At 48.5% G+C, this 23,554-nt stretch overlaps 1 protein-coding gene across 2 annotated transcripts in view; it reads right to left on the minus strand.

The window, feature by feature from the left end:
* Positions 1 to 22,406, minus strand: part of Tll2 (tolloid like 2) — a 121,521-nt gene extending 99,115 nt beyond the window's left edge. The window contains exon 1 of one of the 2 annotated variants that reach the window (XM_021206754.2): positions 22,051 to 22,406. In XM_021206754.2, coding sequence (XP_021062413.1) covers positions 22,051 to 22,219 — 169 coding nt within the window. In that variant the 5' untranslated portion in view covers positions 22,220 to 22,406. The remainder of the gene's footprint in view (positions 1 to 22,050) is intronic. The other variant, XM_021206762.2, reaches the window with a different exon arrangement.
* Positions 22,407 to 23,554: the final 1,148 nt, after the last annotated feature.

Below are 23,554 nucleotides of genomic sequence, written 5' to 3' on the forward strand. Positions count from 1 at the left end.
GTGGTCAGCAGGTTTCAGGCAGATAAGGCTGGGGATCACGCAGCACACTAGCATTAGGGTTTTTATACTTTACAAGTATCAATGGCGTCAACCTACGTGTTCACTTCCCCCTTTCTCATATTGATATTCCCATATTGATTATGTACCCTCTTATAAACCAGAAAACGGAGTCTCAGTAAAGAAAATCATACTCAGGATCACATAGCCAGCAAGGAGCAGAGCTTGCTCCGGCCCTGGTCGCTCTCTGGTCCTATCCTTCCATCTCACAGCTCCCTCAGCATTTAGATCTACTCACCTTCCCCCACTTTGCAAGATTCTAAATGTCTTGAAGTCAGACTCTGGTTTTATGCACACACATTTCATCTGTCAAAGACCACTTCTCACACTAAGAAAGCTAAGCCAGAGGCACAATGCATGGAACAGAATCTCGTAGATACTGCCTGGGAGAAACCAGGCATACAACTTAAACTCCCTCCGTCTGAGTATCTTCATCTCTCAGATGGGGATAAACAGTGATGTTGCTTCCTTCCAGGGTTGCTGTGAGCATCAAGTGAGTTGCTGTGAGCAAGTGTTGAGTCCAAAGCCAGTACCTGGACCCACTAAGTAAATGTGATAAGATATCTCTGTCCTATAGACCTCAAAATCCTCAGCAATGTCTACATGAGTAGCGCTATATAGTCACCACGCCACCCTCTGGAACATTGCCCTTCACAAATGCCCAGCCCGGTAGATCTTACTCACATCAGACACAAGTGGGTCCAGGGCTGGCTTTGAGGCATCACACAATGGAAAGATCTGGTGTTCAATCCCTCCTCAGAGCCCAGAAAGACCTTGCCACAGTTAGTCACATTCCCCTCCCTGTGGCCTCCACAGGCTTCCTGTGATAGAATCTGGACCCCAGACTCTTCCCTCCGGCCCTACAGATTCATCGGATTCCATCTCAAGGCCTCTGAAACTGACCCCATGGATATCCCACCCGAGACAATCCAAGTAGCTTCCTGCCCACAACTCAGAAAGGCACCTCCTCCCCAGTCCTCTGGTGTTCAGACAACCGTGTTCCGTGGAGACCGGCAGTCCCAAACTCCTGCCGCAGTGTGTTCTTCAAACCACAGGGAGGGCTTTAGTTTTCGCTATTTACCCACTGTAGTTAATATTGTGTCTCCATGGAGAAGAACAGGACACTGAAGAAGGCGGTTTTAATAACTCAGGAAATAGCAGTAGTGCTGTAATCGATTAGTAATGACTTCCATGGCCCAGGGGGTGGGGGGGACAGTAACCCTTCTGGTACGTGTTTGTCAACTCTTCCTTGACAGGAAGGAGATGGTCTCATAGTATTTCAGAGGGGAGAAAAAAAACAAGTTTGATCAAAAGAAAATCCTTTCTTGGAAAATCTAATCTTGAAATAACTGGCTCGAAGTTAACATATCAACAGTAACACACCAGACATCTGTATAATTGAAACTTGCAGCAATTTTTAAAGGGGTTCAATATCTGAGCTTCGGTCTGGTACCCACTAACTTTCTGTGGTTCCTAGACATTTGGAATGCGGTAAATATAAGGGAGAAATTAAATTTTAAATCTTATTTTTGCTTTAATTAATTTAAACTTAAATGGTTGACTTTGTCATAAAGTTGAGTGTAATGTAATAAAAACTACAACATATAATATATAAAATTATTTAAAAGAACAAGAAGGGTCAGAAACCTTGGAATAAGTTTAATAGGAAGTGTGGCACTGTATTAAGAAACACAGACTGGGCTGGAGAGATGGCACAGCCGTTAAGAGCACCGATGGCTCTTTCAGAGGTCCTGAGTTCAATTCCCAACAACCACATGGTGGCTCACAACCATCTGTAATGGAATCTGATGCCCTCTTCTAATGTGTCTGAGGAGAGCAATCGTGTACTCATATACATAAATAAATCCTAAAAAGAAAGAAAGAAAGAAAGAAACACAGACTCCTGCTAAAACTGTAAAAGCAAGTGAGCAACATAGCACGTTGGTTAAGGCATTTGCCTTCGAGTCCTAGAACCCGAGTTCAATCCGCAGAACCCAAACTGTGGAATAAAAAGTCAGCTCCCACAAGTTGTTCTCTGAGCCTTATGTGTGCACAATGGCACACACACACACACACACACACACCATACATACATGCATATACAAAAATAAATCACAAAAAGGAAAAACTAAAAAAAACTATAAAATTGGGTAAATCTGAAGGAGAAATGTACTATAGTCAAGAATGAGAAAGGTTATAATTTTAAAGGTTAACTCTTCCCAAGGTGATGTGTAGGTTCATATACTTCAAAAATCACAATAATTTTTATTATTGACAAAATTATCTAAAATTCACCCCTATAATTATATAAGAACTGTAAAGAGAGAATGTAATATAGTTGCCACATCCCTGTCATAAAGACTAGTCTAGAGCCAGACTCTAGATTGTGTAAGAAAACTCTGAAAAATGAGGTCTCACAGATTTGTGGAAAGCAAGAGACTGTTCAACGGCTTGTGTTGAAACAAATGACTCAGCCAACTAAGGAAAAATTGAGTTGACTTGGAACTGTGTTCTGCACAGAAAAATTAAATCCAAACAAATAAAACATTAAAGTTGTTTCAACAAAATTTAGAAGTCAAAGCCTACAGTCAATCCTCCATGCCAATTCTATACCTGGATTCAAATCAATCATGGATCAAAAACAAATTGAAAAAAACCATTGTGTCTGTACTAAACACATACAGGCTGTTTTCATTCTCATAGTCCCCTAAGCCATAGAGTATAGCAATTATTTATAAAGCCTTTGCATAATGTCAGGAATTAAATGGGAGAAAGTACCTACTGCTACCCTCCAAGTATGACACTATTAGACCTAGAGACTTGAGCATCTGTGGGTTTCAGTATCCATGTTGGAATCAATCAGTCCTCACATATACCAAGGGAAAACAATACATCTAAAAAAAATAGCCACTTAAATATTACTAAAAGACAGGGTGTGACCCACGAAAGCCTTTTATAAGAAAATTCTCCAGGCATGCCCATGACCTCTTCCACTGCTAACTGCCAGGGAGCCAGACTGCCATCCATGGATCAGGAACATTGACGACATCTTGGAGCTTGACAGAAATATGTAACCTCAGAGGCCATCCTGAACTTGTTGAGAAAGGACTTACATGCTTAAAAGATCCCCCAAATAAATTATATATACACTAAACCTGCATAGCACTAGCAATGGCAACAAGAGACTGTCCCCAATACCCATGACACTGGAGTCACAGGCTCCCTGCAATCTCTCTTGTGTCTGTCTTGGCTGTAATGAGAAATCAAACTGGGCAACCTTTGTGAGATGTGGAAGTGCAAAGTCATAGAAAGAATCTCAAATGCATTTCCATGAAATCCCTTCTGCCTTCATCTCCAACTTCCTAGAGCTTGCTAGAGCTTTACCCTGCAATTCCAGGAGCTGTCAACAGGAGGTACTGTTTGGTGATGGCATCCTGACTCATAAGGTGAGGGCATTTCAGGGAGAGACGGTGATGATCTACAATAAGAAGAATGCTTTTCAGAAATAAAAATTAGAAACCTGTAGCTGGGCATGGAGGCTTGCACCTGTAATCCTGGTACTCAGGAGGCTGGAAAAGAAGGACCTCAGTGCAAGGCCAGCCTGGGGCTAGATAACGAGTTCTAGGTCAGCTGAGGCTCTGAAGAGACCTGGTCTCCAAGGAGAGAGGGAATATTTACAAAGCGGTCAAAAGAAATTAGTGTATGCATATGTACACAGTGTAAGTGCATGTTTGTATAAATGTGTGCATGTGTGTAGGAGATGGGCAAGCACACATAGGTACATATGCATGAGGTTAGAGGTCAACATCGGGTATTTCTTTCCATCACTCTCTTCCTCAAATATATTTTTAAAGTTAGTACATGTGAACTGTAGAAATATAAAAACAAGACCGATTTTAAAGGTATTCTTTCTTTTAAAAATGTTTAGATTTGTTTCACTTATTGTTCCTGTCCATGTGTACATGATAGGCAGGCATGTACATAGAGGCCAGAGGACAGCATTTTGGGATCCGTTCTCTTCTCCTATCTTTATGGGAGCTCTGGGAGTGGAACTGGAGTGGTCAGGATTCAGAGCAAACCCTTTTATCCACGGAGTTGTTCCACCAGCCCTAAAAACAAACTTTTAGTACTACTCAGTAAGTGGTACGTACAATGGTGTTTAGCAGTGGGCTGGGCAGACGCAGCCTTGGTTAGTCATGCTGGCTGATTCCCTGGTGTAAAGCTGCTGCCATGACTGATTTTAGTCACAGGAGGTAAAGTTAGAGGAGGTGAAGCGGCTCTCACAAGCTGGTGTAGCACCTCTAGCTCACTACTGCTATGGCAGTACATGCATACCATGTCACAGCTCCTAAACTCTATTCTTTCCTGGGGTTATCATGTGTGCCTGCCCCTTGTAGCTATAAAGGAGGAAGACCCATAATTTGACAGGGACAAGTCGCTGGGGCAGACTCCTGTCCAGCATCCTCCACCACAGAATGTGCTCAGCATAGCACTTCACCCTGTCTGTTCCTCTCCATCCACAGTAGCACGGTCTCTGTCCCCAGCCAGGCAGAGGGAGACCTCCTTCTACTCTGATGCCATCAGCAGCCACATTGCTAAGGTGTGGCTCCTTTAGCACCAGACAGTGCATCAAAGCGCAGTGCACTTAAGCATGGGAACGGAAGATGAGCAGAACCCAGGCAGGGCGCACAGTTAAAAGCATGCTGGCCAAAAAGGAATGACGTATGCAAAGATGTGACAAGTGGCAAAGCTCTGTCAGGGCAGGATCAGAAGTGGTCCCAGCGGAGGAAGGACATAGCCATGTGGATTCCTAAAGGTGGCAGGTCATGAGGTCACAGGAACTGAGAGGTTGATATGCAGAGGAGGAAGAAGAGATCCAGGGCTGGAAGAAAAGCGAGGGTGCAGAGGTTTTGAGGAATCCTTCACTTTTGCCACCCCTTCTGTGCACACCTCCTCCCCCAGTTCCCAGCATAAGGCCTGGTTCTGACCTATGTTAACTGTTTCGTAAAGGAATGAATGAGTGGATCTCCTGGAAGACCTGAGGGAGGTTGTTAGTGCGAAATCAAACCTCTGGCTCCAACTTCAGATTTGAGCTCAGTTCTGAGTTCCCACACAGGCCCAGCTTCTGGAACCAGGATTCTGGGTGGGCTCAGCAGTCTGCTTCAGATGAGCAACTGGCATGGCCAAGGCTGGACATCCACCCAGACAGGTGCCTAGAGGGGACAGAGTGCAGGAAGGTGGCCCTGGAGATCCCCCACAACACTTCCCATTAGAGTTTCTGTGAGTCTTGGAGACACTGGGATTCTGGCAGTGTTTAAGGAAACCAGGTGCCTGACTTGGGGTGTCAGACCCTCAGAGCTGGAAGTCTCCGAGCCAGGCAGTGGCCCAGCCAGGCAGAGGGAGACCACCCCCCCTCCAATGCTGTCAGCACCAGCCACTCTCAACAAGCTATGCCTCGCTAGCTCCCAAATAGCACAGACCTAGCCTTCCCAGAGACTCTTGGCCACATGACTCACCCAGAAACTCTCTCCAAACCCTAGGAAACCTGGCCTCTGCAAGGAAGAGCCCTTCAGCAGTGAACTCTCCCCTTCTCCCTTCCCCTCTTCCAACCAACCATTTCCTTACTCTCTCATGTACACTTAGTGCTTGAGGGACTTTTCAGTCCCCATCTTGCCTGACCACAAATCTCACGCTAGGGGGTTACACTTCAGGATGTCTGCACCGGTAAAGATGGCACAGCACACACTTGCACAACTCACACAGGAAGCTGTTCGTGATCCCATACAAGTAATATTTGCCTTCATTGGCGTTCCTTCGCCAGCACAGGAGACAGCTGAGCAGCTCCAAGCTGCAGGAGGTCTGGCCCACAACCCACGTGCATTGTGCATCTAAGGAGGATGTTGATGTACGGAACTCCGAGTCTCAACCAAAGGAGCAGAGCCCGGGAACACACGTTCAAATACAGACTCCGGCACGCCCTGTTCTGATTCACACTCAAGTTTGGGAACCAACAGAATCAATGTCTCTAAGTGCCCCTCCATAGCAATTATTTGGTTCCCTTCCTGTGTCTTTTAGAGATACCATGAGATCTGCCCCCAGCTTGGCATTTGCCCATCCCTGTGGCAGCTCAAGCAGCGAGGGACCTTGCTAGTTCTCTTTCAGATGCACACCTGGGGATAAGCCCGGGTTACTGCAGGAACTAAACATGGGGGGGGGGGGTCAAACTACTGCCATTCCTCTCAGGAAACTTGCAGAGGTTGGGTAGAGAGGCCAGAGGCAGGAGAATTACAGGGAAATCCTACCCAGAGATGGTTTTAGTTCTGTTGAGTTTCCAGCAGAAGGATTTACCAGGTTTGAAGCAATTTTGTGTGACTCTTTGTCAGGGAAGTGTATGTACAAACAAACAGGGAGGGTTTTTTTTTTTTTTTTTTTTTGTAAAAAGTTAATCGGCTTAAAGTGTGCAACTAAATCGGCAAAGCTTACATTAAAGTAACCCACAGAGAAAGGACCCCATGGAAGGAAACTCTCCAGGAGGACAATATGGCCTCTATGTTCTTTTGTAGTTCCCAGCTATAAATATTCATGGGACAGTGTTAATGGGGTCCGCAGCTCTATGCAACCACAATAGTTTTTTTGTTTATTCTCAGGACCATGAACTTTGAAACCATGACCCTAAATTTCAGGACTCTGCATTCAAGCGCGCTCGGTAGCAAGTGGGTGGGGAGAGGTTTGGCCAGGGAGGAAGCAGACAAGTGTGAATCGTGCCTCCTGGATCTTTGGGTGCAGATTAAAGGGCAGGGTCTGTTTAGTATGGGAAGCCTCCCCCATCTGCAGAGTCCACAGCTGCTCCTGGAGGAACGGCCATCTTGAGGGATGGATGGCTAAGCTATGTGAGCAGGTGGCAGAGAGGAGTAGGAAGCAGTAAATATTTTAATTGGGCAAAATAGACTCATTGTGAGTTTTATATTGAAGTCTTAAGGGGAAAAGAAACAAGTTTGGATCCAGGAATTTCTAAGATGGTAAAAATGTAAAAGCCATCTAAACAATGTACTTATTCCTCACTGGAGGAATCCAGGGAGGCAAAGCATCATATTCCCATCATGCTCTTCTTCATATGAGGAATGACAGGTCGCAGACACACCTGGACCTCTTCTGATTTGCTCTCACCCAGGACAAATGTCCCTCATTGATCTCAACCCTCCCATCCTATCCTGAACATGACCTCTTAATCCATCTTGGCACAGAGCCACATAGGTCCATTGATGCCTGAGAAGTAGCATCCAAGGAGACACTTGTCCCCTCCACCCTCCACTGTACCAGAGCCCGTTACCTGCTTGCTCCAGTTAAGGATGATTTAGTCACTACCACCTAAAGCCTGACTCAGGGGTCTGAGTGTACACATCAGAGACCCTGTAGGATCCAAGGGTCGGTCAGGACCTGGGAGAGCGCCCTACACAGTTGGGTCCTATAGAATAGCTCTAAGCTGTTGGCATCTCATAGCAGATGATGAGCCAAGAGGGACTGACTGGCTGGAGCCTGTGCAGGTAACTGCCTTGCTGAAGGTAGCTGTTGTGTTCTGCCTTGACTCTTCATCATCTTGGTCAACAAACTGAAACTCTAAAATGTATGCAGCAGATTGGTGTGGGGGGAGGCTTGCCATAGCTGCAAGGTTACCTGTGTTTTAAGGCACCAGATAGACTTCGTCTCCTGAGCCTTCCCCACCCAACTGGTGACTTCTTAGACACACTGGAAAGAGCCCTGGGGCACTGCACATGTCCACAATTTTCCCACTCATAAGTTGCTAATGTGTTAAACGTATTGTGATCCCTGTAAATGAACAGGTGGAGCCGGGCCTCAGCTTTCTGCTGCTCAAGCCCTTGCCCTGTAGGTCTGCTCCTATACCTGCCTTTCCCAATTCCCTTGTCCACTTTCATTGTGGTTGCTTTAAACCAAGAAAGAAAGAAAAAGAAAAAAAAACACTGCAGACAGGGCCAGGGGTGGGGTTGGGTGGGATGTCGGGGTATTTCATCTCTGCTGTGGTGCGCCAGGCCTGGCCATGGTATCTCATTGGGCTGCGTCTCCTCCTACAGTGCTGACGCCAGTAACATTGTTTCCTCCCTGATTCTTCGCCTCAGGGAGAGCTGGCTTGCTTCACTCCTTAAACTCTGTGTCTCTTGCTAGTTCCTTCATTAATATAAAACACACACAGTGACCCTGTTTCCCGCAGGACATCCTCGCTCACGTAGCTGTTGTGAGAAAGCCTTTTGGTTATTTCTGCAGCTAAGAAGGAAAGAAGGGAGCTAAACAAATCCTTTGACCTGGCCAACGCTCCTCATTACTAGATTCCAGCACGATGTGATTTTCTGCCACCTCACACCCGCTGCCTCCCAGAGCAGAAGCCCACACGGACTCTACTCAATAGCAGCCGGGAAGATGCAGTTTACATCCGAAGAGCCAAGAGCATTTCGGATTTTAATTGTACATCACGTGTGCTTGTCTACGGGGCCAGGCACATTTCATAAACCCTAATCTCTCCACTGTGGAATGATCTTTCATAGAGCCATAAATTACAGGAGCAATTGTGCGTGACTCACTCTGAAGCTGAGGGCCACTGGAGACCTACGCAGTAAACAGAGTGGAAAGATATACTAGGTGGAGAGAAGAAAGGTCTGGGGCCTGGCTCCAGCCAAGCCATAGCTCCCCCTGACTCCTGATAAGACACTGCCCCTCTGTGCCACAGGGCTCTCACTGGGAAAATGAGACATTTAGAATAGACACCCCCAAGGGTCTCCCCTCCCCAGCTCCAACATTCCATCGGTTTCAGCGGAACTTCTGGTTAGCTTACAGCAATACCTGTGGCTTGTTATCTTAACTGATCCTTCTGCATCCAGCCCATTTGGCTGCTTGTGGCAAAGGAGGCTTTTTTTTTTTTTTTTTTTTTTTGCTTTTACCAATTTCTTTTTCTGCTTCTACAAGAAAAGAACCTTGGACTTGAGTTTGAGTGCTCTTGACAATAAAACCTCCAGATTCCCACCTGTGGCCACGTGACTACATTCCAGCCAATGAGGTGATGCATACAGGGCAAATTGGAAACCTCTTCTCATGGTCTTTATGCAATTTTCTTTTCCCTGCCTCTCACGGCCAGATTGCCAGCGGTGGTCTGGGTTCTGGCTGCCATCTTGGACCCTGAAGAGAAGGACCTCTCCCAGGGAGAGAAAATGGGAAGATGGAAGGGCCTGGCTCCTGGAGCATCTCCACGATGGCGTTTCCATGAGCCTGGATTGCAGATTCCAGAATCTGATGTGACAAAGAAACAGATGTGCAGCTTTTTCCAGCTGTGGTCACACATTACCTGTCAGCCCCACACCTCCCCATTCTCTCGTGTTCTGCTGTTCTGGAACTGGGAGCTGTAAAAGTTCCCCCTCTGCCATCTGTCACATGGGGAGAGAGGTTTGGATGGTGCTGTATAATGGAGGGAGAACTTTTGCTCGCTGGTTCCGGTGGCCTCAGCTCTCTTGCCCCTGCGGGAGTTGCTGCCGGCCACATTCAGAAGAACCTCCAGCTCCGACCACCCGAGGTCTTCCAGTCTTGGCTGGGCAGTTCCTTGCCGTTGGGCCTGCCTTTTCCTGCTGAACAGCTACCCACTTCTCCACGGCCTCACTTACCCACAGTCAACTGTACTTGAAAGAAATTAAATGGAAAGTTCCAGAAAGAGATGCTCAGTATTTTAAACCACATGCTGTTCTGAATAGTATAATAAAGTCGTGCACTGGGATAGCCTGTCCTGTTTGGCACATGTGTCTTTATCAATCACGTACATGTTGTACACACTACCTGCCCATTAGTCACTGAGTGGGTCATCTCAGTTGTCAGATCCACAGCCACGGTATGTCACGGCGTCTGTGTTCCAATTGGCTGCACCTTCCTTGACTGTAGTTAAGGGACCAGCTCAAACATGGCAGTAAGAAAGAAGCTCCGAGGCCCGAGGCCTGAGGCAGATTAGCTTCGGCACTGTGGCCTATGAGGGAAACGCAAGTGCAGACAAGATTCTGTACTTTCAGTGGCTCGAGTCATCCATTGGAGGTTTTGGAGCGTAAGCCCCGGCCACCGTATCTCCACAAACTTCAACTTCCAAGGGCCATAACCACACCTTCTCCCAAGAAGTTTGGATTTCAGCCTGTTGGGATGGGAGTGGGGAGCCCATGCCTTCTTTGTACCCCCTTCCTACACCCGGCACCCGTGCTTTCTTCTGAGTTCTCTCTACCTCCTCTTGTCCCCCCTTTCAGATTAACAACTATGAATGCTAAATTTATTAATTGCTCTCCAAATGAATGCCTGCTGTGTTTGGAGTCTCTCTCCTGAGCTACGATAAACAGTTGACTGGCTTGGATCAGTAACTAGGCACTTAACTTGGACTGATACAATCATGGGTAGTGGGGGCCAAAACAGTTTTATAGTATGAAATGCCTTTTCTGCCATCTAAATAAATAGTAATCTCTCCAAAAATTACCTGTGGTGAATGTGACAGAGAACAGCTGACACTGTTTCTCCTTTAGAGAGCCCACTCAGTGTTTAAAGGCATTTCTGAGTGTCCAAAATCATTTGGAAAAGAAATGCAAATCAAATTGTAACTGCAAATTATTTAAAAAAAAAACAATAACAACAAAATGCTTTTCTCAAGCCAGCACTGGTCTTCAAAAGCTAGAATATATACTATCAATCTTCATGGGAATGCAGGGAAGAGAAAAAATGTGACTCTTTGATTCAGTTTGCTTTGGCTTTGCTGTGGATTGCACCAGAGCCTTAGGTGTGAGGGGCATGTGCTGTACCACCAAGCTACGCCCACAGCCCAGACCCCGAGAGCATCTATACTTCCAGCAACTCTATAGGAATTTAGTATAAAGAAATAAAGACATGTATAAAGATCTAGTTAGTGTAATGCTGGTTTACGCATAAGCCTAGATTTGGGGGAGGAGAGGGGGAAGGATCACAAGTTCAAGACCAGTGTGGGCTACATAAGGAATTTTGAGGCAAACTTGGTGAAACCTTGTCTCAAAATAACAAAATGAGCCGTGGGTGGACTGTTTCTGTATCATGCTCAAGGCCCTGCCCGGGGTCATCCTCCAGCGTGCAGTAAATAAATACCCAGCCACAAGGATGACTTATGAAGTCAGTGCTTATGAAGGAAAAAGGAAACAACTGGGAGGGAGAATCTGTGTGTCCTACAAAGGGGACTTGTTCAGTAAATGACAAGGTATCCATACAACCAGGAACACAACTTAAATTGATGCTATCCATAAGTCTGCTTGTTACATAAGCATCTTCTCCGCCACAGAGGGAGATGCATGGTACTGAGGGAATGGAGCAGAAGCATTGGAGCTGCACAGAATATTCGGGAAAGACAGACAGAGGGTCTGGAAGCACACGTGCCCTGCTAAGGGCAGTCTCATTTAAGATGTGAGATGATGGAACATTTCCAGTCCTTCCTATACGTAATTTCTAAGTGATCCGCCATGACATGTAACCCAGGAAAACAATTTATGTTAAAGCATTGCCTCCTCTTCCCATCTCAAAGATGTCCCAGTGCTTGTCCCAGTGCTTGTCCCAGTGCTTGTCCCAGTGCTTGCCCCAGTGCTTGTCCCAGTGCTCGTTGAGCATGTTTCAGTCGCCTCATCTTGTGGCTGGCAGGGCCTTTCTGCACATCGAAGCTCAGGGTCCTCACAGCACAGAGAGTGAGATCTCGTCCCTTCCTCTCTCCTTTCTGGCTCCCAGGATACTGATGGTCCCCTTCCCCGGGGTTAGCTGTCCTGGCCAGGTGCTTCGTGTTTCTGTAGAGCCTAAGCGTTGTGTATCCCTGAAATAATGTCCCACTCAAATCAGTCAGTAGCTCCCCATTTCCCTAAGATATGTTTCAAGTTACTCCACTCCACATTTCCTCTTTTCCAAATTCATTTTAATCTTGTCACCGGTGTTCTTCAAAATAAGCCAGGGTAAAACCCCAGCCTCGTCACATCCCAAGCATCCCAGGGCCTCCCCTTGACTCATGCTATTCTCTCCAGCGTTCTGCCTGCATCCCAGCTTCTCCAGATCCCACCCATCTTCCCGGCCTAAGCTGGGGGCTTACCACACACTTTCCCAGTAATCCTTCCATGATGGGTCCTATCTTTTGGATCCCTACGGTATCCCGTTTGCTCGGTTCTCATTTGATAAATACAACTGACACCATCCAGGCTCTGATGCTGGTCGGTGACAGGAAGCTGAGGGAGCCTGTTTCTTCCCCTAGTAGCTTATCGTCTGGCGCATGGACAGTCATTGAGCAAGTTGCCACACCCCAGTAACTCTAATCGGTTCTTTTTAGAAAAAAAAAAATGCTATGTGGAAAAATAAAGGAACTTTATAAATAATGAGCAATCTACAAAAAATCCAATATTATATGGGGCTGGGCAGGCGACATGGAGAAATGTGCAGGTTGGATCTTAGAGAAGCTTGGGATGCCTACAGGGAGGGCCATAAGAGGCTGCCAGAAAGACCCTCCCTCAAAGAAGAGTGGCAGGTGATAGGGAGGGGCCTGCAGAAAAGGGCAGGCAGCCATGGAGGGCTCAGAACTAACCACCTTCTCCAAATGCCTGGGAAGTTCTGAACCATCCTAAACTGGGTCTGAATCTGCAAATGGAGTCAGATGTGAGTTTTAAAAGACCATTCTGCCTGTAGCATGCAAAACAGATTTGGGGAGGGGTGTGGACAGCGGAGAGGCAGGGGTGGCGGGTGGGCGGGGCTTAGATCAAATGTACAGCAGTAGGGATGGAAAGAGGCAGAAAGGCACCAAGTTGGACCCGGAGCAGGCAAGACTTGATTTGGGCTACATGGCAAGGTGAGGAAAGTCAATGGCTTTCAACCAGGTTCCCTGCTAAAGCACCTGGGTGGATTCTTGCACCTGCTGTGACCACTTCTGAGCCAATGGAGAAAGGCAAAGACAACTGGCCCGGCCTGGAGAAGAGTTTAAGAGCAGGCAGCTTGACAAGCCCTGTATGAACAGGCTTCAAGGACTCCCACTGACACCCACCCGTAACCCAGGTGGGAGGAAACGAAGGTGGGCAAATTGCCGCATGAGGCGGGGAGCTAAATGGTCTAGCTGGTGAAGCAGGCAGACCCAGGCCGACCACCAACACTCGAGAGCGCGCGCTTGTGCGGGCGAGTCTGAGACTATCGATTGGCAACTGGCAGGAGCAGTTAGAGGATGGCGTGATCACAGATAGGTCGCTAACCAATCAGCAGGAAAGCTGGCCTCCTGTTGCTAGGCTTGCATCCAGGCAGAAGTAGACTGTGAACAGGCTGAGTGGGTACAAGGAAAAAACCTCTTATGCATATCGGTATCTGCCACCCTGTCCTTGCTTCATGGTTAGGAGCCAACAGAGCGGTGGAAATTAACACTTGTCACTTGCTGTGGATTCCCAAGAGAACTCTGCGGCCTTGAGAGGGAGAGGGAAGTAAGTACACACGAGAGACTCAGCCTGTCACTCACGGAGAAATTCTTAAGGGAGAAAGGCACTATAACTGCAGACAAGAGCTACCAAGGACAGCACACTAAACTCAGTGCACGATGGCCACATTTAATCTCCAAACAAACCGTGATGATGGACTTGAATGCCATTCTCATTTCCCAAAGGAGTAAACTGAGGCTCTGAGAGGTTAGGAAATTTGGTCACATGACACAGGTGGTAAGGTCACCATGAACTGCAAGCCACAGGCTGTGTCAAGCCAACAATGGTGCCTTCAACAGGATGTTGGCTCCTCCAAACAAGGGCTTCCCTGGGAAGCTGGCCCACCTCCATCCTTCCCTTCTTCGGGGGTAACATGGCTGCATCCTTCTCTCTCACCTGACCTTCCACCCATGTTCTGTCCCGGGCCTTCTGGAAAAGGGATGTGGGGAAGAGAGAAGAGACACATTTCACGATCTTGCATTTATTGGTTGATTCTTTCCAACACCTTGTGACCAAGAATATCTTGGGGCCAGAACTCTCTCATCTTTATCAAGACCTGGGCCAAGGGAGAAAAAAATGTCAGGGAAGAGATGCTTGCCTATGGCTTTCTGCTAACCTTGAGACTGGGTAAAACAGAGGTGCGCTTGTTGCGTGTGAGTAGAGGGAGGTTCCTGCAGGGATTTGATATTCTTGTCCTTATGCTAACCAGTTCAATGTTCCAGCCCAGTTTCTTGCCTGGGCAGAACCTAGAGCATGCCCTGCAGTACCTGCTAGAGCCTAGAAGTCCAGGTCATACCCCAGGGTCTTCCACAGAGTCTCCCAGGCTGTGCAGAAAGCCAGCACATGGTACTTTATAAAACATCAGGTGTGGCCCGAGCTCAAGGACAGACCTGCCATGGAAGGCGATCTTCCCCACTCTTCCGAAAAGCCATGGTGCGGATGAGAAGCCGTGATCTGAGGACTCATGAAGTGGCTGTTTGACAAGGTCTCTGGGGGGGGGGGGGAGATGCACACCACTCTCAGAGGTGCCATGGAAGCCAACCTCACGGGCACGTAGACTCTTTGGATGTTGGAGGTCACAGGAACACAGTCTTGGAGACGTCAGGAGGAGTCAGGTCCCACTGTTTACCCTAGACTTGAGGCTGGTTTCTTGGATGGCTTGCTGGCAAGCTCTCAGACCAACACTTTCAATGGATTCATGAGATTCTTGAATGACTGCAGTTTTGAGGCAATCTCCTTAAACATAGAGGGGCCACACACACCAGCATGGCAAGAAAACACAGATCTTTTAATGTGTCCAGTCACTGGGTTTCCTGTGACTCAGAAAACTTGCTGGGTTTCAGTGAGTGGGGATGGTACAAGCAATAGTAAAGGCTTTTAGAAGTAAATCTCCCCCATTTTCCACGCATTCTCCTAAGAGCTATGTCTATATGAAATCATGTAACCTACCTAGAGACCCTATGTAGTCTTTGTTTATATAGTGTTTTATTTGTCCAGTGAGCTAAGACAGGCCTTCTCAGAGGCTTTGACTCCAAACTCAGACATTTTCCAGTACAGGTACCCTCTTGCTTTGTCCCAGCTGTCGACTGATCACGGAGACCAGTGATCACATGAACAGATCCAATCTGCACAGTTGGAGACGTGACAGGTCACTAGGGAGTCACACAGTGATACAGCTGTTCGCAGTTACTGAGTGAGACTCGGCTAACGTGTGGGTGTGGACACTGCAGGAGAGAGACCTGGGGGAGTGGTCAGCCAAAAGCCCATAGCTGACCACAGAAGCACTATGCAATGATTTATCCACTTGGCTTCCATCCAGAGGCATCTTCCCTCTGAGCCCACTGTGTCCAGGCTGGGTGGCAGTCTTCAGGACACTCTAGCAAGCTCTTAGACCTTTAGCACCAATGCGGAGACCACCCGTGCTGCAGATCCGAGGCTGTCTGCATTATCCCTTCCTGATCCCTGTGCTGAGCTGAGGAAAACAAGGATGTCCCCAGGAAGGGTCATGCGAAGCCCATCAGGATGGGCCCCAGTGATGTAAGACCTGGGAACCGACCTCTGGTGTTTCACGATGCACATTTCTTTCTACTGAGTCCACAGAGATGGTGCTGAGAACCAATGGAGTGTCAGAAAGGCCAGGCCTGAAGTTCAGTTTCCCCTGTGTGCAAAGTAGCAGCCACCATATTGCATGTCTCCCCTGGGGATGAGGCAGAGGGGGGTAAGGTGGTGTTTCTCATTATGCTTGGGGTCCCAGTGCAGCCCCATCTGTGAGAGGCCTGATAAGTTCCCCCATTCCTATCTCCCCTTTCCTAGACACTGCCTATCCAGTAAAAGCCTTGGCCATTGTTGGGAGTCCTGGATCCCAGTTGGCATTTGATGCTACATGTACTGCATCTGCTTGCCTGAGCAGATGTAAGAGCTGAGCACTGAGCCAATTGGCTGACCCTTACACAGAAGTCTAGGTAGCAAGTCTCCTCCCTAGACATACGTCCTTCTCTTAGTCTTTGTTTACTCTATTTTTATTGAAGTAATAGTAAATGTGGCATAAAACTTACCCTTCACTTTTTAAAAATAGCTTTCATACTTCTTTAAAATTGTTTTTATTTTGTGTGTATTGGGGGGCATTTTGCCTGTGTGTGTGTCTGTATACCTCTTGCATGCCTGGTTCCCACAGAGGCTAGAAGAGGCATCAGATCCCCCGAACTGGAGTTACAGATGTTGGGAGTCACCATTTTGGTCTTAGAAATTAAAATACTAATCCTGTAGAAGAGCAGCCCTGCTCTTGGCTGCAGAGCTGTTTCTCTAGCCCTGACCCCTCTTACCTTTGAGACATTGTTTAATAAGAGTGAATCCCCAACTCTGATTATGCAAATATGAGATCAATATCCACAAGCACTTCCACAAGCGCAGAAGTACGTACGAGCGTCTGCTCTGTCCTCTGATGACACAAATGCCAATCACTGGGTACCTCCTGGTGCCAGAAACTGGGCCCAGAAACTGATAAAACGTCTACGATGTAGTCCTTGTGGCCATCCTGAAAGCTGGATGAGTTCTTGGCAACTGAGAAAACAGGGTGAGGGAGGTTCAGTAACTCCTCGCACTCGCATAGCCTTGCAAAAGGGCAGGCAGGTGGACCAGATGCTGCTCCTGCCTGGAGACAGGAAAGGCACTTAACATACAAGGCCTTAGAGAAATGTAGTTCCATTAAATCAGCCACCTGCCCATCGGCAAGGACCTTATAGGACAGGAGAGGATGTAAAGGGGGACGTAAAAGTGCAGGCTGCTCTCACCAGGGTCTGAGCCTTAGGAGACTCACAGGGACAGGAAGACAAGCTTCCAGAGAGACCACTTGACCCCACTGTCCCCTGACTCTTCTTCTGACATTCTCAGGTAAGGGCTGCTGCATTGCTCAGACCAAGGGCAAATGCGTAGTTCCTCTAGCCATGAGTCCAGTCCACCTAAGGCCAGCATCCTTCCTACCTCCCTCATTCAGGAGATACAGACAAACATCACAGTGAGCTGGACACCACTCCTGGTGCCAGGCACAGAGAGTGAGGCCCAGATATCACAAAGTTGAATATTCTGACCTTACATCAGGACCTGGATGGGCTGCTGACAGTCGCTTCCCCAGAAAGGTCTCTGGGTGAACCTTCATAAAGACCTTATTGGTAAGCTGGGTGGTAGTGACGAACACCTTTAATCCCAGCACTCAGGAGGTAGAGGCAATGCATCTCTGAGTTTGAGGCCACCCTGGTGTACAGGGCAGGTTCCAGGACAGCCTGGGCTACATAAGGTATCTTGAAGTGAATGAGAAGGGTAGGTTGAGGCTCCAAATTCTAGACCGAAGTGAGATATGAAATCACGGGCAGGGGCCGGGGATAGCCCAAATTGAGTGATGAGCCATTTGTCACACTGTGCCTTTGTCACACTCACTTTGGCTTCTGAGCCTTAAGCCATCAGGGGCCAACAAGTCCACATATCACATCCGAATCCAGCATTCACAGCTGTCCGATGCTTTTGGCATTTGCCAAGCCACTAGCTAAATAGTAAGCAGGTGTCAGCAGGCTGACAGCCAGCTCCCTTGGATTTACGCAGGCTGCCTGAGCATCTCTGTGTCAGGAAAGCCTCACACAGGCAGTTTGGGTGACCTGGGAGGCAGCATGCATCCACCGAGTGTCTCCCTAGTTTTCTACTTTAGGACCTTCCCTAAATCTAGAGGACCCAGTTCATGCCTCAAGAGCGTGGCTGGTCAGTTTTCAAATCTGGCTGCAACACTCTCTCATCCACTTGCTTTTAGACAACGCTATTTTTACAGCCATCCTGTTGGTAAAAGGGAGTCATGCTCCAGCCGGAGCCGAAGCTCGCCATCACATCACACTGGGTGTGAGGATGTGTGGTGGTCAACAAAGGCACTGAAACTCCCTCCCATCCGGTCCTCTTAGATCCACCTAGAATCCAGTTGCTGTGCTGTGAGGACGAACCAACAACAAAGCCACATGGGAGACAACCTGAGCATCTCTCTCCAACAATCCAATGAACAGGCAGGCTGTGGGCAAACACAGGGTCGGGATCCATCAGGTGGGTTCCAGTGACTCATTGTCCACCCTGCAGGTCTTTCTAGCTGACACACATGCACACATGCATGCGCGCGCGCGCACACACACACACACACACACACACACACACACACACACACACACCACCCTATCTGTTATTAACCCATTAAGGCACGGTTGTAATGGTGCGACAGTCAGGCTGTTGTATACCAAGCTAGGGGTGAGTTCTTTCCCCAAGAATAGAGTGGGAAGTGGATGTAAATAACAAAGAGCTACAAACCTTGGATTCATTTCTGTCTTCCATTCTCTGGATAGAGGATTCTAGGAGGTACTTGGAAGCTACTAAGAGGCCCTGGAGGGGTCAAAGCTCACCACCTAGAGCAGCTATCCGAATCCCACTCGCCTCATTGAATTCTTCCTTCCCTGCCTTATACTCCACGCCCCCTCCCTGCTGTTCCTTGGTTCACCCTCCAAATACCCAGTGTCCCTGCTCCTGGTTATATTATAAGGCAAACGATTTTGCTCCCACCTCCATTTTGCAGATAGGGAGAGTGACATAGGTAAGTGACATAGGGAGAGTGACATAGGTAAGCAGCACCATGTGTTACCAGCCACATAGACAGGAGGGGCAGGGATGCAATGAGGACGAGAGGATGAGGGCAGGCAGTCAGGGAGAATACTGCCAGCATGGAGATGCAGAAAATGTCTGAGTTCTTGCACAGTGCCTGGCTCTGTGGGCAGTATCTAAGGAAAAGCCAGTAATAGACCTATGGACCAACAGACAGTGCCCAGAAGTGCATGGATGCTCCCTATCTGCATGCCAGGAAAGTTCCCACTCCCTCATCATCTGACTTAGTAACCACCCTCTTTGCAGAGTCAACAGTTAGGAAATGTAGAATTGATGGCTTAAAACAGCACCCGAAGCTTCAGTAATGATGTTCTTTCAACATGTCTCTAGAAAATCTGTTTATAATGTACCCAGCGATAGTCATATCTTCCCATGTACTTTAATCTGTCATAAATCATTCCTGTCCATAAACAAGGACACAAAGACACAGGGAGACTTGCCCTGTGTCAGGCAGCTTGTACACAGCAGAGTAGGTAGGCATTGTTAATGGTTGTTAATGGTAAAGTGGTAGAAACAATAAATGTTAAGTGGTAAGATGGTAAATATACCATTGAAAGGGGTTGCAGCATACACTGTACATCACTTTGATGGCCAGGCTGGAACAAAAGTCACAGAAACAGAACACTGAACAGGGAGGAGGTAGGGAACCCAAGCACAAGTCCCTGCACCGTGTCATGTGGGTTCAGGTGATACATCAAGAGGGGGAGATTCTTGGTTAGAGAGACGTCATAGTGGGTAAAGGCACCTGCTACCGTGCCCTGTCACCTGAGTTCAATCCCAGGACCATACAGAAGGAGAGAACCAATTTTTAAAAGGCTTCCTCTGATCTCCACACGCATCCTACGGCACCCCACCCGAACATAAAATAAATGAAAAAAAATGTAATTTAAAAATGTTTAAGTGAGAAGCTCCCCAGATCTGTCACCTTAGAGTCCAAACAAATTCAATATGGCTATTCTATAGGGGGTAAGCAATGGCCTAGAGCAGGCAGACCTTGTCTACTGATGGGTGGGGAATAGAGCCAGGATGCTCCCTTCTGCGTTATGGATGCATGGTGGAGTGGAGACCCACACGGGGAAGGGACAGGTGGGAAATGGTTTATACGTGAAGCTCTGAAGCAGGGACCAGAAGCTGGCCTTCTGACCTGAGCTTCCAGGGAGTTAGAGTTTCCCTGGGATAGAGGCCCCTTTCTGAAGGTAACCTTTAAACGTGCTACCAGGAAGTGCGGTTCCCCCTAGTGGGAAAGCTGTCTTTCCACTAAAGTGCCTCTTGCTTTTTGGCCTTCCTTAAGGGTGCGCCCTACATGACAGAAGGAGGACAGCAGCCTGAGGTGCACTTTTGCTGCAGGTTCCCATGCCATCGCTCTCTTCTGGCTGCCCTTAGCACCAAGTTACTCCAGGGTAGGAGTTGGGGCTGCAAGGCTCCAAAGATGGCTGCAGCGGATGTACTGAGGCAGCTGGACCACACTCGGGCTTCTTACTTTCCAACCCTGCCTGCCCATCCCATCCAGTCTATGAACAGTCAGAGCATTCATGTCTTTGTTCCCAACATTTTTTTTTTCTTTCTGAAATCACTGGACAGTCAGTAGGCAAACTTGCCTCAGGGTTGTCCCTTAGACCAGGTGGAAACTCGCAGTCAGATCTGCATCTTTCCCTCTGGGTCTGCAGCACCTAGACTAGCATCCTACGTACACCAGGCACCCAGACTGTTTCTCAATCCAATCTCCCTCCTGGCCCCACTGGTCCCTACTGCCTCCCAGAGGCGGCTCTTCTGGATCAGACACGTGTGACTGTTGTTCCTGCTCACCTCTAACTTATTTCAAGCTTAGGCGCTCTCATTTTAGGACCAGATCACCATTCTAACCGTGCTCAGACCATCTCAGCTGGACATCACAATCAGGCATGGTGCCTTCATTTATCCAGAAACCACCTTCTCGATTTCCTGGAAGTCACCCTTCCTTTTTCCCACCCCAAGGACCTCATATACAGGTGGATTTTTCTGGCATCTTTCCTGTGGTTAAGACCAAGTTCTCCCCACACCCAGCTTGACCTTCAACATACACAGGCCCCTCTGGTCTCAAGAACACCCGAGGCCTTCCTAGGAACCTCATCTTCTTCAGAGAGCATGCACTGTGAAGTGACTCCAGCCTATGCACTGAGTCACCACAGTAATGGTAAAAATAAACGACAACACTCTATGATTGATTCCAATGGCAAGAAATTCCCACCCAAGTCCTCCTATTTACCTTCCATCTTAGAGATGAGGCGCCTGAGGCTGGGAGAGGTCTCTATGAACGGAGGGAAAGAAGTGGCCACTGTGCCCAGAGGAACCACTCTAACGGCCTCAAGTATCCTCAAGGCCTCCTATCCCTTATTTTTGACTACCAGAAGTGAATCAAGTTGGGTAATGGACAAAGGAAAACACTACTAGCGGGTTCTCGGCCACCAGATGGGAGCAGCCTCAAGGTGATCTGAGTCCTGCACCTCCTTGGGTCCCGGCTAGTAACTGCTCTTGACTTTGGATACGCTTGGGTCCTTTGGGGACAATTACTTAGTAACCTTTGCTGGAATGCTTTATCACATCACCCCCATCTATCTCTAGCCACACATCCCAAACAGGGTTGGTAGCTGGAGGGAAGCAGGCCCTGTAGCTGGGGCAAAGGTTTGTGCTCAAAGGCTGGCGTGCCCGGTACAGTCTTGGGGCGCAGCTTCCTGGTGGAATTCTTAGAGCACCTGCTGACTTCCATCTTGGTCGGGTGCTGAGGAGACTGCGGGTGTAGGGTCGCGGGTGGGGGGTGGGAGCTGGAGCAATTCAAGTCGTCGGTGTTTTCCCTAGGGGACTCTTCCTTCTGTCCTGTGAAGCTTTTTTGTCTGTCTTCTAATCTCTTCCCAAGAAGAAACTTCGCGGGAAACTTCCAACAGCTGTGAACTCCGATGAAGCCAGCTACTCCATCGGACAGAGCCTGGAGCGCCGCGCCCAGCCAGGCTCGACTCCTGCAGTGTCTGGAGGTAGCGGGTGCCTAGAGGCTGACAGGCGACCCGAGCCCACCGTGCACCACACAGGCTTTGCTTGCCACATCCGCCAGAATTCCCTATGGGACCAGTCCTGCGGCCGCCACCCGATGTGCACTGCTAACCTGGGCCCAGAATGTCCTCCTGGACTTGGAGGAGTACTAAAGCAGTTTCCCGCAGACATTGTCCTCCCCCTCCGCGGGAGCCCGGGACATCTCTCAGGAGCGGAGTGGCCCGCCTAGCCCACCCCTCATTTGCATTTCAAAGGCAAACTTCTGCCCGACTTGCCTGGAGACTAGGACAGCGGTGGTACCTACCAGCTTTGCAGGGGTCGTGGTAATGCAGCTGCTGCTCCGTGCCCTCCTCGCCTTCCAAGGCTCCGTAGTCCAAGGCGACATTCGAGTGGTCCCCAGTCACTTCAGCACCGCGGGGCAGCGGTAGCAGCAACAGTAGCACCAGGGTGCCAAGAGTGGTCGCAAGGGGCATAGTGGCAAGGGGTCGGCGTGGCCCGAGGGACTTAACCTGCACAGAAAGCTCGGATCCAGAGAGACACCACGTACAGGGTCGGTTGTGGTGGCTGCTGCTTGGCTGCCAGGCACCACCGGTAGGGTACGAAGCAAGCCTAGTAAGGCGTTCCCGTCCGGCCTGGACACCGGGGAAGCCGCTGCTCAACAGGACTTGCCCAGAGGCCAAGGCTGCGGTGGCTGTGATTGTGCTGGCGGCGGCAGCGGTAGAACAGTGGCCGCTCCGCCCCTCTCCACCAGGGCTGGACCACACGCCCTCTCCAAGGGCCCCGGACAGCCAATCACTTATGCGTCCTAGGCGAGGCCCCTCCTCTTCCCTGCACCTCGGTAACTTCGGAGGAACCCAAGCAAAGCGAAGATGCTGACAAGTGTTGGGCTCCCCGGGGCGCGCGCCCACCTGGTCGAATACAATCTTGTTTTGACACTGTCGTGAGGGCAACACTGCTCAACATTGAGGCTAGGCTTCGTGCCCTACCTCATTCTAGTAACTCATTTCACAACTCCCAGATGCACGCGTGGCAGGACGCAGGAGGGTCAGCAGCTTGGTGTGTGTGAGCAATCCTGGACACCTCGCTGCTGCCAACTTCGTGCTTTCGAAATTCGTTTCTCTGCAGAATGCAGTGTCTCACATGCCTTAGCAAGGGGGTGGGGGGAATAAGCAGGATTCTCTCCACTCTTTCAACAGCCCCGGTCCCGCCGGCGCAGGTGCATGCTGCAGCACCCACCAAACCCAAAGTTGTGGGTGGGACTCATAAGGAAGGATAAGGATGATCATATCCTTCAGTAAAACTGTCCCAATCTGGGATGCTTTTGATAGTCAAAGACTCACAAATGAACAACACTGTTATTTAAAGTTACAGACATACCAAGCAAGTCTTGCCGTTAGTTTGATAAAATAAAAATGAGCGATTCTTTAAATCTGGTTATTTTTGTGCCAGTGAAAAACATGCACCCAGATTATTTAGGGGGATAATCAGACGTTATTTGAAACTCGCTTATGTGTTGTACCTTCAATGTAAAAAACTGTCAGAACTGATCCACTTTGACATACACTATTACCGCAAGGATTTTCAAAGATGTTTTTATACAAGTAAATTGCCCTAATCAAGCCTTATAGCACATCAATGTGCTGGGAAGATTTGTGAGCGGATCACATCCAGAATTTTTTTTTAATTTAACTGCAAGAAGAAAGATGGACTAAATTTCTCTTTGGGACTTGTTATCACATGGTTTTCCTAGCTGCTAAGTAACAAAGCAGTTCAAAGCTGGGCTTTACACCAGGCTCCAAGTTTCTCAC

Source organism: Mus pahari, chromosome 1 (assembly GCF_900095145.1).
Source record: "Mus pahari chromosome 1, PAHARI_EIJ_v1.1, whole genome shotgun sequence".
In the NCBI taxonomy this organism is placed as follows: Eukaryota; Metazoa; Chordata; class Mammalia; order Rodentia; family Muridae; genus Mus; species Mus pahari.